The 17,979-nt window shown below is 42.2% G+C and overlaps 1 protein-coding gene across 1 annotated transcript; it reads left to right on the top strand.

The window, feature by feature from the left end:
- Positions 1-8,304: 8,304 nt before the first annotated feature.
- Positions 8,305-11,957, top strand: LOC120727382 (P2Y purinoceptor 14-like; the record flags this gene model as incomplete). The annotated part of the gene is made up of 4 exons (XM_040021614.1): positions 8,305-8,609; positions 8,804-9,165; positions 9,352-9,428; positions 11,865-11,957. Coding segments are annotated over exons 1-4 (837 nt in total), but the record flags the coding sequence as incomplete, so codon positions are not given.
- Between the last annotated feature and the right edge of the window lie 6,022 nt (positions 11,958-17,979).

The raw sequence follows: 17,979 nt of genomic DNA, 5'->3' as shown, positions 1-17,979 counted from the left end.
CCATGGCTGCGTCCTCCCTACGACCAAGCAGCCTGACAGCGCGGTTTATTGGTGCGAGTCTCCTACACAGCAGCGGAGCAACTCAGTCAACATCACTGTTCATGGTATGTTCAGTAAAAAAACCTTTAGAAACAGAAACCCTTCAAATTTTCTAAGAATGAGGGACGACTAAAAGTAAACATAATTGTCCGAACAACTGAAAGTTGTTGTAAAAACCAGAGACAGATGCAGATACAATTGAAGGGTGTATGTGTGTAGGAGGGGGGCATGAAACCTTGAGAAACTAACCTTTTTCTGAACCAGCTGAAGGGAGGTTTGAAATCATTGTGAATGTCTTGTAACCATTGTGTGGCAGGCAGGAAGTGTAACCCAAAGCAGTACTCGCAGCTTTTATTAGCTGTTTTCTACTGAGGAATTAAAACCACTGACTGTCAGGGTATAGGACCCAAACGCAGGACTCTGTACGATGAATACAGCACTTTTATTTACAGTGCAGCAAATAATCATGACCCGATAAATCCCATGTGTGATCCTGATGAGTCTGCGTCCCCGATTCCCATGCTGTGTCTTCTCCCAGTGTCCGTGGTCCTAGTTTCCGCTCCCTGTGTGTCCATGTGCAACATGCTTGCTTCGTCCTCTCATTTACACTAATCTCCTGGAAAATCACAGAGGAAGCCATGAGTAACTTCTACACCCGCAGCAAGCTCAAACTTTCTAGCGTACAGTTTTGCTGGGAAACTGATGGGAAATTTCACAAAGATCCAGCGTCTACGGGAGCTCTGTTAAGAAGCTCCCGAGATGAGGTTAATCAGCTGCAGTGTGTGTGATTACGCCCCCAGGTAGGGGAAAGGCTAGGTTTTCCAGGAAAACCAGGACACACCACACACACAACACCGCACACCACACACACACAACACGGCCACACATCACCACACACACACACACACACAGGTTAACGAGGGAAAGGGAAGCAGGTGGATGACGGCTGACACTTGCACGGTCGGACCTTAGCCCCTACTTCTGTCGGGAGTTCTACCACTCCTGGGAAAGTTTGCAACTTCCTTGAATTGTTGTTTACTTGTGAGTTATCTTCCTACTGAAGAATGATGGAATTTATCTCCGAGCAGGTCGAGATACTCTCCCAAGTTAATCCTGTCAGAGTCCTGTCCTCCCAAGATGAAGGGAGATAATGTTACTCTGCTCTGTGAAATAAAGAACACTCAGTCCATCCTCCCAGCAACTTTCTACAAAGATAACTCTATTGTTGGTACTGAGCCTACGAGGTCACATGATCATCTATAATTTCACCAAGTTCTCATGAAGGCATCTACAAGTGTAACATGATGGTGGGAGAGTCTCATCCAGCTGGCTGTTTCATTATAGGGTAAAAACAGGATGAAAGCTTTGAAAGTCCAAAGAATCAAGTGACTGTCATCTTTTTTTTATTGATTTTCTTTCTGAACCAGCTGTGCTTGTTTGTTCTAGATCCTGATGCTCCCCGCCTCACATTCAGATTCAGACAAAAACCTGTCTTCTCTGGGAATGCTGCGCCACATCTTGGTGTACTTTCCATATATAATCTCTACATTCCTCATGGTCTCTATATATCGTGGGTCTACAGGTAACATTATTCTGTTCAAATATCACCCATCCATCCATTCTAGTTAAATCCTGTGTTTATCCCTTCCTGTTTCCATTATCATCTATGTTTTGTCCTTTGTCCGTCTGCTGCCCAGCTGTGCTCCCAGGTGTTTCCACTCGTTCCTAATCTCCTCCAGTGTATTTATAGTCTGTGTCTGCTGCTGTTCTTTGTCGCGTCCTCCCTCATTATGTGTGTAGTCTCTGTCTAGTTTGTTTTATTTGCCATTACAAATAAAGGCTATGATTTATAGTCATCCTCTCTCTGGAAGTAGTGCATTCTGGATCCACTGGCTAGCAAACTGTGGTTTGTGACCAAGGTTGGATCCTTCTGCCTGATTTCTGGTGGTGTAGAAGTAGACAGTCTCCATAGGGATGAGGTTTTGGGGGGATGGCAGGAATAGAGAATAGAGAAGCTGCAGAGAGGCAGATAACACTGCAAGGAAAAGAAGAAGTGTGCATACATGAAGGGCCATTAGGTTCAAAATGAGAATTGAATCTAAAAGAATTACTTTTGATATGTTCTCTTTGTTAAACAATCAGTGAAATGTGGGCTGTCAGTTTTTGGTCATTTGCATTGTTTCATACAATTAATGCCCACTATATACTTAACAGGAAGAAACTCCCATCAAAGAACAATGTCTCCACCCACTGAGGAAGATGAAGACCATCCGTATGATGATGCTATGGCTGATGTCACCACTGAGCATAGTTTCTAATAAAATCTTTGTCATGTTGTTTCCTAAACATTTTGCACTTTTCAGAACGAAATACTTGTTTCATGTAAATGTTTTTCTGGTTTACATTTTGTTTTCAATGTTTTTTTTTTATATAAATAAAGATTAAAAGCTATTTTTACAGCTGACTGGTATTCTTTAAAAGCATTGTCCTGACAGCAGGAATTATCAGTGTTAGAGATAAACTTCTATTTTTATTTGTTTGAATGTGCCCTGATTGGAACATTTAAATGTCACCTTAGGCCTCTGTTGTGTTAGACTGGGGATGAAGATTCACAGTGAGCAGAACTACTCTTGGTGATGTGCTGCCACCTGCTGTCTGCTTTCTGTCAGTGCTCAGGCTGTCCATCCCTGAGACTGTGGAGCTACAGCAGGGAACTAAAGCCAAGTGATTAAAGCCCAGAAAATTTACTAAACCAGTTTTATTCAACTTAACACCTGAAAGAAACCTTAAAGTGACAGTTAAAGAAAACCAAATATTTCTGCACTTTTTTTTCTGATGCTGACAAATGTTAAGTGCTGTTTAAATGATTCAGTGTTAGAATTTTAAATCTAAAACAGCCAAACATTGCTGCCTATTTCAGCTGTCAGAGGTTGAGAAGCGGGGTACACCCTGTGACAGGTCCTCAGTTTGTCACAGAGCAAACACAGAACTATTAATGTTTATTTACAAGATCAATTTAAAATCAACTTGAATTGGAATATTTCTAACATTTTGAGTTATTTTCCAGTGTTAGAAAATCAGCACTGCTCAGTGTTAGCCATTGTTAATCTGCAAAACTGACTAGGTTACTTTTAAACATATAACACTGTCAAAAGTGTTAATTTAACACTCAGAGGTGTGGACCCATATAGACACTCTCTAGTGTTAATTTAACACTGGAGATTTTGCTGTGTGGCACTGTAACCTGCTTGGCTACAGTAAGAACATAAACTCATGCTATCTGTTTGGGAGTATGTTCGTGTTGACTTGAGCCTCATATTGATCTCCAATCTCAGTAAAAACCTGTGTTGTTTATGAAGGCCTGGGTTGTAAGGCAGTGGTCTCACTGGTCTCAACTGAATATGAAAGGCAGAAGAGGCCAGCTGCCTCTGCTTTGCCAGCAACACCCTGTAGGAGGTGCTCTAGTAGAAGAACTCCAGGAAAATGAAAAAACAACTGAAGGATGATGATGCAGCTGGTGTTGGTGGTTTTGATAAACAGAGTAACAAGTGCACTTAAAATTAAAGTTAATGTCAAAGTGCAATTAAAAACAGCAATATTTTAAAACAAAAACAAGCCAAAAGGACTGAAGTCCAGCACAGACAGGTCAGAAATCATCTGTCTTGTTGGTGCTTTTGGCAGATTTCAGCCTGTAAATATTGTCAAATATCAATGATGTGACTAAATACGAGATCATCTAAGTAAAGAAATGCACACACATGAAGTATGTAATAAACACACATCTTCAAGACACGTTACTGTCTCTGTTTATAGCAGTGAAGACAAACAGGAAATAAGTCAAAGCGCTGGTTAGCAGTTTGGTTACTGTGTTTTTCCTCATCAACGGCGATACTGTTAAACTGAGAGGACGTATAGGCACAAGCAGCTTTTCCTGCTCACCGAAAACTGGAAAAACACAGGTGAGTCCTGCCGGTTCCTCATCCTCAAATCATCTGTATTTCTACTGATTTCATACTTAACTTAAAAGATGACTTTTAGTAGCTCCTGCCACAGGAAAGAGAAGCACTTCACACAGCTACCTCAGGACCACAGCCTCCTTCTGCCTGTGTTCAAGATTCAGTATATATAAGATAAGATAAGATAAGATAAGATAAGATAAGATAAGATAAGATAAGATAAGACTTTATTGATCCCAGAATTGTCTCGTATTCAGAGAAAATATTACGTGTTTCGTCTTGAGGTGAAAAGAAATGCAGTTTGTCCCGGACTTCAGCTACAATGAAAAAGACACACAGCTGGAGTTATTCTGTGTATTTGCTGCACAGCTGCCTCTTCTTCTCTCATCCTCTCACCCTCCCTCTCCTGTTTCTACTTCAATCATGAAACTGATCAATGATCAGCTCTGATCGGCTCTCTTGTTTGTTTATCGCCCACTTTGCGTCAGACAGAGAAACCAGCGGATGTCGCGCTAAACAGCAGCACGTTTAAGCTTGATCAGCTGTTGTTAGAGTTTATTTAATATTAATTTCTAGTATCAGCTGATGTTTGCTGGAGCCACAATTGTTAGATTTATATGGTTGATTGTCATTTATGCTTAGAAATATTTACTCATATATAGTTTTATAATCAATTGCATATTGATAGAGGTTTGATCCTTAGCAGTCTGTAAAGACTGTGTGCCTTCCAGAGTGTTCATACAGTACACACTCACATCCTGGGGTCATGAGAAGAGAAGAGGTCGTACCTTCTTTTATTGTTTTATGGTGTAGCAAACACAAGTATATCTGTTTTAGTCTAAGTGTCTTTTGTAGATGAACTGCTGGACTTCCAGACCAGCAGGATTAGGGGAGTCGTTTATGGGGTCACATCTTGACACTTGCTGTGTAGTAGAATTGTCTTGAACGTTCCAGCGAACAGCTTATAGGTTTATGCTACGAACCTATCAACAGCCGTAAAAGCTGCTGGTCATGATGTCGGTTTGTATATGTGGTGAGAGGGAAACATGAAGATGAAACCAGGAGATGTCCTTACTGAATCATCAGAGCTAGTGATGGAGAAACAGGTTTACCTTTTAGGTGACATGAATGAGTTGAAGGGAAGTTATGAACTGTTTCTGAGAGACAAATAACACCAGGATCCTTTTTTAGGTAGCTGACAGCTGGTAACTGTGCAGGGGCGGGTCTAGCAAAGTTTTGTCAGGGGGCAACACTGATCCTCCCCGCCTGCTCTAGGTGAGAGAGGAATTGGTGTAACAGGTAGCTGACAGCGTCATCCACCCCAATTCCAGAATAGTAGGCGAACTGCTGCCTTCCTTGCCTTCGTCCTTTGAGCTGACTTCTCAGCTGATCTGGCATTCCCCAGACCACACCCTTATCACCTTCTTTGTGGGAGGTTTACTCTTCACCATACACATTTATAAGTGTGGTGGAGAAGTACCAGATTGTGGTCTGAGTGGCCAAGCGGGGAGAGGGGTGATGCGATGTAAGCCTGCTTTGTGTTGGCAAATAATAGATCCAGGGTTTTGCTGTCCCTTGTATGGCAGTCAACATACTGTGAGAAACTAGGGAGAGTGACAGATAGTGAGGCATGATTGAAGTCCCCAGAGATAATAATGAGGGACTGCGGATGTGCCATCTGTAGCTGACAGACACTATACAGGGAGTGCAGAATTATTAGGCAAATGAGTATTTTGTCCACATCATCCTCTTCATGCATGTTGTCCTACTCCAAGCTGTAAAGGCTCGAAAGCCTACTACCAATTAAGCATATTAGGTGATGTGAATCTCTGTAATGAGAAGGGGTGTGGTCTAATGACATCAACACCCTATATCAGGTGTGCATAATTATTAGGCAACGTCCTTTCCTTTGGCAAACTGGGTCAAAAGAAGGACTTGACAGGCTCAGAAAAGTCAAAAATAGTGAGATATCTTGCAGAGGGATGCAGCAGTCTCAAAATTGCAAAGCTTCTGAAGCGTGATCATCGAACAATCAAGCGTTTCATTCAAAATAGTCAACAGGGTCGCAAGAAGCGTGTGGAAAAACCAAGGCGCAAAATAACTGCCCATGAACTGAGAAAAGTCAAGCGTGCAGCTGCCAAGATGCCACTTGCCACCAGTTTGGCCATATTTCAGAGCTGCAACATCACTGGAGTGCCCAAAAGCACAAGGTGTGCAATACTCAGAGACATGGCCAAGGTAAGAAAGGCTGAAAGACGACCACCACTGAACAAGACACACAAGCTGAAACGTCAAGACTGGGCCAAGAAATATCTCAAGACTGGTTTTTCTAAGGTTTTATGGACTGATGAAATGAGAGTGAGTCTTGATGGGCCAGATGGATGGGCCCGTGGCTGGATTGGTAAAGGGCAGAGAGCTCCAGTCCGACTCAGACGCCAGCAAGGTGGAGGTGGAGTACTGGTTTGGGCTGGTATCATCAAAGATGAGCTTGTGGGGCCTTTTCGGGTTGAGGATGGAGTCAAGCTCAACTCCCAGTCCTACTGCCAGTTTCTGGAAGACACCTTCTTCAAGCAGTGGTACAGGAAGAAGTCTGCATCCTTCAAGAAAAACATGATTTTCATGCAGGACAATGCTCCATCACACGCGTCCAAGTACTCCACAGCGTGGCTGGCAAGAAAGGGTATAAAAGAAGAAAAACTAATGACATGGCCTCCTTGTTCACCTGATCTGAACCCCATTGAGAACCTGTGGTCCATCATCAAATGTGAGATTTACAAGGAGGGAAAACAGTACACCTCTCTGAACAGTGTCTGGGAGGCTGTGGTTGCTGCTGCACGCAATGTTGATGGTGAACAGATCAAAACACTGACAGAATCCATGGATGGCAGGCTTTTGAGTGTCCTTGCAAAGAAAGGTGGCTATATTGGTCGCTGATTTGTTTTTGTTTTGTTTTTGAATGTCAGAAATGTATATTTGTGAATGTGGAGATGTTATATTGGTTTCACTGGTAAAAATAAATAATTGAAATGGGTATATATTTGTTTTTTGTTAAGTTGCCTAATAATTATGCACAGTAATAGTCACCTGCACACACAGATATCCCCCTAAAATAGCTAAAACTAAAAACAAACTAAAAACTACTTCCAAAAACATTCAGCTTGATATTAATGAGTTTTTTGGGTTCATTGAGAACATGGTTGTTGTTCAATAATAAAAATTCCTCAAAAATACAACTTGCCTAATAATTCTGCACTCCCTGTAGTGATTGTACTCACAGGCTGCCGTAGGGTCGGCTGAGGGTGGGATGTAAAAGTCAGCACAATAACATGTGAAAATTCCCTGGCCAGGTGGTATGGCTGGACGCTAACTGCTGACAGTTCAATGTCTTTGGTACAGCGCTGTTCTTACAGTGATGTGTCCAGGTTACACCATCGCTCACTGATGTACATTGGCAGTCCCCCACCTCTCCTCTTACCACTCTCCATTGCATTCCTCTAACCAGTTGAAAGCCATCCAGAGTTATGACAGAGTGTGTGGTCCGTGAGCCATGTCTCAGGGATCAGTAGGAGGCTGCTCTGCTGGTACTCCCACTGCAGTCTGGTTAGCGCCATTAGCTCTTGCATCTTGTTGGGTAAAGATCTTACATTACCCATGAGAATGGATGGAATGCTTGGTTTGTACCGTCTCCTTCTTTCCCGTTACTTCACTCCAGTCCTGCATCCCCTCCTCCGACGCCGTAATTTCTTCGCAATCTTGGGTTGCTCCTCCGGGAGTACCTGTTGCCCAGTAGCGGCTCCCTACTGTAAACAATGGGGTGGCTTAGAGGTTCTCCAGAAGTGGTGGTGAAAAGTCCCAAAAAGAGTAGAAGGCATGCTACTACTCTCATGAAAATTTGTGGGTCAATGTCCAGTTGCACTTCAAATAAAACACGACCAAGAGTGTTGGGGAGAAAAGGGTAAAACACAAGAAAAAAAATCAATCAAGTTATGGTAATGTGATAGTATAAGTGACTGCTTTAATCTACATGTGCCGTCATTTTTGTATCAAGTGAAAGCTTAAATACAATAATCATCCTCAAACACATAAATTAACTTTGATCAGATGAAAGAAGGTTGGTCTTGAAGAACCTCTGTGATTTGTATTTATTTTTCAGCCACAGAAGCATGATTGACTCAACAAATATGACTTCACCTCTCAACCACACGCATGATCTTTTTATCCCATCAGTCAACCCTTTCTTTATGCTGGTCTACAGTCTGCTGTTTCTGGTACGGTTAAAATTTTCAGATTGCGCCCTGTTAGAACCTGAATGTTTGAAAGTCCTGTCCTCTTCATCCTCTCGGTGTCTCTTCAGGTAGGTTTACTCCTCAATGGCTTCATCCTAAAGTTTTACTTTCACCAAGTTCGGCAGCAGGCCTCAAACAGCTTGATGGTCTACCTGAAGCACCTGACAGCTGCTGACTTCCTGCTCTGCCTCTCTCTGCCACTGCGGATAATCCACTATGCCAGCAGCTCTGGCATTGTTTACATACTCCACTGCAGCATTGGAGCTACTTCCCTGTACCTCAACATGTACGCCAGCATCCTGTTCATGGGGTACATCGCTGTTAACAGGTAAGAAACCTTTACTGAGTATCATTTGCAGTTCACGAGAATGTTAAAACCAGATTATTGGGTTATTTACAAACTCTTCAGTCCTAGCAACAACACGAATATTTATTTTCACCGTATAGTGACTTCTGCATATTTGGCACCACTGTGACTATTTTTGGTGAAGTTTTTTACCACATTTTCTCTTCTCTCTGCAGATATCTGAAGATCGTCCATCCTTCAGGAACTCACATCCTGCAGACAGTACGAACTGCCCATGTCGTCTCCACGGTCACCTGGGTTTTTCTTCTGGCTCAAACAATCGCCTACAACATTATGTTCTTCATCACTCACAATCCTCTGGCCTCTGACCGCTGCTACTGTGGGCCCCTCTTCAGTACGTCATTCAGCGTCCTTCATAAAACATTTCAAATCAGCTGCACCATCATCTTCCTCTTGGTCTTCATATGCCTGGTCTTCTTCTACTACAGCACCTCCCGCAAGGTGTTGCAGGCACAGCAGAGGCAGCTGGCCTCCTCTGAGAAGCTGGTGAAATCTCGCAGAAAACATGTTGGTGCTGGTCAGCATCTTCTGTGTTTGTTTTGTGCCCTATCACCTGGCTCGTGTTCCCTATAGTTTTTTCTGGAATAACTCTGTGGGTGGGGTGTTATACTACCTGAAGGAGGCTGCCACCATGGTGTCAGTTTTTAATGTCTGTCTGGACCCTCTTGTTTACTTTTTCATCTGTAAGACTTTTCGGGCTCAGGTGAGAAAGATGTCCAGGAGAGTCAACGATCCAACAAAGAGAAGGGGAGAGAGCATCAAGAGCAACAAGGCAAACCAGTGAGCTGTAAAGTACAGAGTTTCTGCTGAGTTCAGAGGTCAATATGAGGCTCAACTCAGCAATTCATTTGGAGGCGATGACATCATGTTATTTAAAAATATATATTTTCAATAAATTTGAAACAATTTAAAGGAAACCTTTTCCATCCTACCATCAACAGCTATTTTGTTTGTAATATTTTCGAGGTGAAAAGAAAACAAATGAATCAATCTTGAATGAGGCTGTAAGATGTGTTGTGGAGAATTTAACAATAACCTGCAACACACCCAGTGAGCTTGATTTGAAGTGGGTTTAATAAACACATTGCAATGTGGAGAAAGCCCTTACATCTTATAAACAGAGACACAGACAGAGAACATTCCACAACTCACATGTTGGCCTCTCACGGGGGGGCTATACCTCCTCCCTCACAGAGAGAATTATGACCTTGTTTTCTGCTTGGCCGTCACCTAAGGATTTACATCCCTGATAAGCAGGAGTCCCACTATCTGTTTAACCTCTCCCATTACAATGGCCTCACTGTGTTTACATTCCACATGCATGCAAACTAGCTACAGGAGTGCTCTTACTATAGTAAAGTGAGAAAGTGATATTACTATAACTAATGTGATATGATTAAATATGTGATTAATACATGAGAAAAGAAATCTTCCACCACACACGACAAAACGTGAACCACTCCGGACACTCTCTGGATGCGCCGTGAGAACTGAACCTCTCTCCTGCATGCGTGGCTTAGTTTTTAACCTTTCATCTTTCATTTGTTTTTCCAAAACTTAGTCAAAATTTATAAATGATCACCTTGTTGTTCTTTGCTGTTTGTATGAGAGTAAAATGAGCGTTGTTCTTTGTGACCTGGATTATGTCGTTAATCTGTGTCACACAGACTGACTTTAACTCTGTGGTCATAGCGTCCTGTTTCTGATGCGACTACAGGTTCTCAAGTTTTACTGCAGGGCGGTTACCTTTAACACACACACACACACACACACACACACTCACACACACACACACACACACACACACAGTAAATCTTAAACTATGAGGAGTTCAATGGAAATGTGACAGTATTTAAGTTGCGAGATTCAAGTTTCATGAATCATCCTGACATGTTGACCAGTTCTTATATTCATCTTGTTGCTTCAGCATGTTTTGAAGCATCACCTTGTAAACTCTCTGGTTTACATGGTTTCACAGCAGCAGTCTACATGAAGAGAAGAAAGATATATGAGCTATATCAAAATATGAGCTATTCATCAGCACTTGTAGCTATTGCAACAATAATATAATGTTTGCAGCTGTATATGACTAATTATCGGTCACATTTTCTTTAGATATTGTAAAAAATAATCTAAAGGTTTTTAAATTGTGTGTAAAGATTTTTTTATTTATGTATACATTAACAACGTGACATGTGAAACTGAGACACTGATATAAATATAAATGTCTTAAATTCAGTTCCAACATTGCAACAAACCAAACTTTTTAAAAATTCAGGTCTCAGATTTATTCTGTATAGACCTCAGGCTCCACACACATGGATACACTGGGAGGCACAGACAACCCTGAACAATATGGCCACTGGGCTTCTGTATGTTTTATATTTTTTGTATGTTTGTATGTTGCCCATGACTAACACATCAGCTACTTCCTCCTACTGTTTCCACTGAGCTAACAGCGGAGGCTACAGTCAGATTCCTCAAGACAAAACTAATAATAGAGTGTGTATAGTTGTGGGAAAGTGTGTGTCTGTCCTGTACGTGCCGTGTGTTAACGTTCAGTGTGAGCACAGGAAGCGGTTTGAAAGTCTAAGACCTCGAGTGTCATCAAGGAGGCAAAATTCACAGCCTTGTGGTTTGATGCTCTTTTCTGATTGGCTGTTGTTTAAGTGAAGAACTTTCTGAGCTGCTCAGTTGGGTTTGTACTGTACTCTTTAAGAGTGTGTTATGAATAGCACAAGGCCTGCATGTCACATAAAGTAAATGCTTCCTGGATTTTGTTTTTCACATTAAAAGTTTATTGCCACCACTTCACTTGCAACACTTATGTGAAAGCAAGATGGTGATCTTTCACCATGATGGTACATCTTTCACCATCTTACAATGCTTGATTGCAGCCATTCCCCAACTCTCTGTGAATGGTACTCATGGCCATTGATCAGTGGGTTTTGGTCAGTGGTTGTTGATCAATGGTCATGAGAATTTGCATAATTATGATTAAGGAACTGACCTCCCAGCCCATTGTTCCTTCAGGCTGGTTTCAGTCATTATGCAAATGTGCTGTTTATAAGATTGGGGAAACCTGCAGTCAGCTGAGACTGAAGAAGTCACCTGGATGTGTGACGAAACGTTTCTCCCACAAACCGCTACGTCCAGATGAACAGAATCAACTTTTTGGAGACATAAGAGATAACCTTTTGTTTTCTGGTATCCCAGAGTTTGCTGGAGAGCATGCGGAAACCCCTCCTGTCCCTCCTCCCGCTCCATCACACCACCACACTTGCAGAGGATTACAAGTTTGTCACTGAGGTACAGGGGAGGCATTCCTCCTCTGTCCCCTTCTGGCCACATGTGCCTTAATTTTAGTCCCCAGTCTACACATCCACTGTAGAAAAGTATGTGTCAGCGTGAATTACATTACCCAGCAGCCTTGGTAAGGTCATAGGACTCATGGGACTCCTGAGTTAGCGAGCCTGACTTAGTTTCCTGGGCTGACAATGCAGAAGAGAGCTGCTGGGACGGAAAGCAAATAGCCCATCCTGTGTTTTGTTGTGAATGGTGTGCATCACATAAACCTGAGTTAATGTTACATGTGTAAGATGTGGCTGTAGCTCAGGAAGCAGAGCAGGTCTCCTACTGATTGGAAGATGTCTGTGAATGTTCTCAGTCATCCAGGTCATCGTAGTCTAAGGAGCTTGGAAAGAAAAGCGTCTGGACTCCTTTAAGTTGCTTGAAGACGTTTCACCTCTCATCCGAGGAGCTTCTTCAGTTCTAAGGTCAAATGGCGGAGAGTCCCAGATATAAACCCAGTGGGAGTAACCCCCCACAGAGGGACAAAAGGACCCCCTCATGATCCTCTACCTAATCACATGAGCCAAGGTGTGAAAACGGGTGTGGGTCACAATCAGCAAAGGTTTCGGGTGAGCTCATTGTGAAACCTGGCCCCACCCTATCATGTGATTTCCTGAGGTCAGATGGCCCAGGATGTGAGTGGGCGTTAAGGTGTCTGGGAAGGAAACTCAAAACTGGATTATAGATGGCAGAGAGTTGGTGTCGTAAACCCCCGCCTCTGTTCAAAGATGGTCGCTCACAGTGGACATAGATGGCTTCTTTCACTCCCCTTTCAAACCATCTGTCCTCTCTGTCCAAAATGTGAACATTGGCATCCTCGATAGAGGATGGGGGGGAACTCCCACTGGGTTTAAATCGGGAACTCTCCGCCATTTGACCTTAGAACTGAAGAAGCTTCTCAGATGAGAGGTAAAACGTCTTCAAACAACTTAAAGAAGTCCAGTTGCTTTTCTTTCCAAGCTCCTTAGACTACGATGACCTGGATGACTGAGAAACTTCACAGACATATTGCCGTACATTTTGGGAGGAACACCCTTCAACTGGTGCGGGAGTATGAAAGGGAATCAAGAAAACGAGCGGATTATAGGAACCATCTCCATTTCAACCTAAGATGCAGACAAAGCAGAGTTGTTCTTAGGAGTTGTTCCTAAGAGCTTGTGCCTTGGATCCACTGTCAGGGGATACAGAGCAGACTTGATTCTACAGAGAGCACAAAATCAGCTTCTAAGTGAAAGGATAAGACAGGTCCATTTCACTATAGATGTCCTCCAGATCAAGATCAGCCAGACTCTGCAGGAACTGGAAACCCTTCTTTCCTATGTATTATGTATATGTATTAAATGTACAGTGAACAAATAAGCTGATGAGTAAGATGGCCAAAGGAATGTTAAGCTGCATTACAGAGTGACAGCTGCTGGTAAGAATGACCTGCAGTAGCATTCTTTCCTACACTGTGGGTGTAAAGGTCTACTGCTGAACGAACTGCTCAGTGCTCGTACAGTCTCATGCAAGAGGTGGGAGGTGTTGTCCATGATGGATGTTAGCTTAGACAACATCCTGTCCTCCCCAACCTGCTCGACGGACTTCAGCGGACAGTTTGGGATAGAACTGGCCCTCCTGACCAGTTTGTTTAATTTTCAAGACTTGTGCAGTGAGGCATGGGGTCCCTCAGGGCTCCGTAATTGGACCATTGCTGTTTTCTATGTACCTGCTGCCTCTTGGTGTCCTTTTATGTTCTTTTAATTAACCTTTCATTATTACGCTGATGACCTGCAGCTTTATGTTCCTTTAACCATTAGAAATTGTGCTGAAGTCTCTAAACTAGAATTTTGTTTATCTGCAATTAAGAGCTGGTTATCGGATAATTTCTTGCTCCTAAATACTGATAAGAGAGAGTTGATGGTCATTGGGCCACACAAATTTCAGCACTTGTCCCAAAATTTCATCTTGAAAACTGATGACAGTGCCATAAATTGCTGGAACACGGTAAAAAACTTGGGTGTGTGGTTCGACATGGTGCTCTCCTTTAAATCTCATGTAAAAGAGATAACAAAGACCACCTTTTATCATTTTCAGGAACATCGCCAGAATCAGACACTGCAGAGGTTCTTGTCCATGCATTTGTGTCTTGCCGTATTGATTATTGCAATGCTCTTCTTTCTGGCCTACCAAAGAAAAGTTTTAGCGGTCTACAGATGGTGCAAAATGCAGCTACTCGCATTTTAACAAGAACTGAGAAATTTGAGCCCTGTTCTGAGATCTCAGCTTTGGCTACCTTGTTAGGTTCGAGCAGATTTTAAGGTCCTGCTGCTCACCTACAAGGCTTTAAACTGATTGGCTTTAGACCTTTATGTTCCATCTCATGCTCTACGATCTCAGGACTCTGGCCTTCTAAAAGTTCATTAAACTTTATTGTAACACCTACTAAAACACCTAAAAATTGGAGAGCGTGCTTTTTCTTTTCGTGCCCCGTTTCTGTGGAACCACGATCGCCCCACTATAAAAATAAAACTATAAAGACACTAAAGTGGTAGGAAACTATTTTGTGCAACTTTTTTGTATTTGCAGTTTTGAGGGATAAGCCTCTTAAATTTCTCTAACTAGAAATATATGTTAAAAAAACAAAAACAGTTTTAATTTTTTTGTAATTTATTGCACTTTTTTTTGCAATTTATGTAATTACTATGCACTTAATGCATACAAATTATTAAAATTTGGGCTATAATGGTTGTATTAATGTATAGCAACTTGAAATGCTCCCAAAAATGGCTCCACAGCATGTAAAAATAAAATATAAGCTCTGGCGGACTTGGTTCTGTGGTAGGTCTTAAAGGGTTAAGGCTGTAAGACTATTTGGATGCATCACATAGAAAGTACCCTGAGACAACTGTCATGAATTAAATGACAGAGATTGTCAGCAAACACCCTTTAGAAGAGGCCATGTATCAAAATTGCAACTCAAAGAGAGCTTTAGTAGAGTTCAATAAACTGAATTGATTAAACACAACAAAGTATGAAGATGGGTTCTTTCAAAGAGGAACCTCAATGAAAACGTTTTTCTTTTCACCTCCAGAAACATGGTTGACCTAAAAAAAACATGACTTCACCTCTGCACCAGACATTGTTGTTGAGAAAACATCAGCCAAACCTTTCTTTGTTCTGAGGCAGAACAGTCTAGTGTTTTGTGGTAAGTTTCAGATCTTCAGATTAGATCTCCAGATTGTGTTATGTGCATGGTGCATGTAGCAAAAAAATCTCTCATCAGCAGGTGTCAAGCAGCTTGATGGTCTACTTGAAGAACCTGATAGCTTCTGACTACTAACTGATCAGATAAGAAGAAGACATGTCTATTTTGAAAACAGGTCATTGCCCCTGTTTAGCAGTGAAGACAAACAGGAAATAAGTCAGAGTGCTGGTTGGCAGTGTGATTGCTATGCTTCCAGATGTACAGTGACCAGGGTTTTAATAGTTTTGCAATTTTCATTAGTTTTTATTTTTATTTAGTTTTGACTTCAGATTTTCGATTTTATATCAGTTTTAATTCGTTTTTACCAATTGTTTGCTAGTTTAGTTTAGTTTTTATTTTTTTGAAAATCCTTAGTTTCAGTTTAGTTTTGATCAGTTTGATAGTTTTAGTTGTGTTTGCAATAATTAAGTGTAACAAAATCCCAGTTTCATCATATCAGTCATTCTCTTCTGCTTATCCTTGGGTATGTTGCTATTCCAGCTACCATACCCTGCACCCTGGACAGGTCGCCTGTCTGTCGCAGGGCTAACATGCAGAGACAGACAACTCACATTCCCACCTATGGGTTCTTTAAATAAATAAATAATAATAAATAAATAAATAAATAAATAAAGACCGATGAACAACCATTGATACCAGGCAACTATAAAATGTATATCTTGGCCCCAATGAGACTATTAACTCTTGCAGCACCAGGGTGTTCAAAATTTTGGTTCAAGTGAATTGATAAATTTTTTGAAGGCAATTGACTCTCACAGTTATGTAGATATCCCAGTCCTGTTGTCTCGGGGTGCATCACGCTGCCTTGCCTGGGGTTAGCTTCTGTTTTCTAGGGATGAGGGTTGAGTGTGCTCCCTTACCTTCTCAAGGTAAGCTAGGTTAGCCTTCTTGTGTGAGCTTTTCAGAATCAGAATCAGAATCAGAATCAGAATCAGAAAGGGTTTTTATTGCCAAATGTTGAGCGGGTTTACAACATTAGGAAATCACTGTGGTGCTTCAGTGCAAACATACTGTTATAAATACTGTCATAAATTACGCTTAAATAGACATGAAAATAAAAATAAGAATAAGAATTAAAAGTGCTAAGTAGGTAGATATATACATGATATATACATGAGTGCAGGTGGTGATCAGTGCCAAACATGGAATGATGCAGTGAACACAGCGTAGGGTCATGAGTTAGTGGTGGGACAGTCAGTACGGTTATTGTTCATGTGTCCAACAGCAGAGGGGAAGAAACTGTTCTTATGGCGAGAGGTTCTGGTGCGAATGGACCGGAGCCTCCTGCCTGAGGGGAGCAGGTCAAACAGACTGTGTCCAGGGTGAGAAGGGTCAGCTGAGATCCGAGCTGCACGCCGCAGTGTCCTGGAGGTGTACAGGTCCTGCAGAGATGGGAGTCTGCAGCCAATCACCTTCTCAGCAGAGCGCACAACACGCTGCAGTCTCTGTTTGTCCCTGGATAGTGGCTCCAGCGTACCACACGGTGATGGAGGAGGTGAGGATGGACTCGATGATTGCATGTGTAGAATTGCATCATCGTCCATGTTGGCAGGTTGAATTTGTTCAGCTGCCTCAGGAAGTACATCCTCTGCTGGGCTTTCTTAATGACGGAGGTGATGGTGGGCTCCCACTTCAGGTCCTGGGTGATGGTGGTACCAAGGAAGCGGAATGAGTCCACAGAGGTGATGGGGGTGTCAGTCAGGATGATGGGGGGGAGTGGAGCTGTGTGCTTCCTGAAGTCCACATAATCTCCACTGTCTTCTGGGCATTCAGCACCAGGTTGTTGTGGCTGCACCAGGACACCAGACGTTCAACCCTCCCTCCTGTAGGCAGACTCATCCCCGTCCGAGATGAGTCCAATAACGGTGGTGTCATCTGCAAACTTGATTAGCTTGACAGACTGGTGGGTGGAGGTGCAGCAGTTGGTGTACAGGGAGAAGAGCAGAGGAGAAAGAACACAGCCCTGAGGGGAGCCGGTGCTGATGGTCCGGGAGTCGAGACATTTCTTTCCCCAGCCTCACATGCTGCTTCCTGTCCGTCAGGAAGTCAGTGATCCACCGGCAGATGGGATCAGGCACATTCATCTGGGAAAGCTTGCCTCGGAGATGGTCTGGAAGTGCACTTTTCAAGTGCACTTTAAGGTTTGTGGATTTTTTTTCCCTTTAGAAATGCCCCTCATAATTTGTCTCTTTCCACTACAAGACACTTGCTTTATCCAAAACACAGTCATATTCAAAGTAATCCCAAATTGGAATCTGGCGCTTTCTCCCGACTTTTCCTGACATGATTCTGCACGTGGACGGAGCAGCAACACAGACGACTCGACTAACGTGCTGCCACCTGCTGGCATAATTAGACAGCAAGAAATAAATCTGGAAACTAAACTTCATTTTCACCTTTGACTATTGTATGACACGCACACATCAACGAAAACTAAACACATTTTTGCTATAAATTCAGTTAATTTTAGTTAGTTTTGTGAACCTCATTACAGTTTTAGTTAGTTTTCCTTTTTTGTTTTTATTTTTATTTCCGTTAACGAAAATGTTTTTTCACTTCTAGTTTTCGTTATTTCGTTAGTTTTCGTTAACGATAATAACCTTGACAGTGACACTGTAAAATTGAGAGGACATAACCACCCAAGTTGCCTTTTCTTTTCAATGAAAACTGGAGAATCACAGGTGAGTATTGATGGTTGCATATCTTGAAATATCTTGTACTTCTGCTAAATTC

This window comes from Simochromis diagramma, unplaced genomic scaffold, assembly GCF_900408965.1.
Source record: "Simochromis diagramma unplaced genomic scaffold, fSimDia1.1 OVJJ01000740.1, whole genome shotgun sequence".
In the NCBI taxonomy this organism is placed as follows: domain Eukaryota; kingdom Metazoa; phylum Chordata; class Actinopteri; order Cichliformes; family Cichlidae; genus Simochromis; species Simochromis diagramma.
The sequence above is the reverse complement of the archived record's forward strand: the minus strand, read 5'-3'. Positions and strand labels throughout refer to the sequence as shown.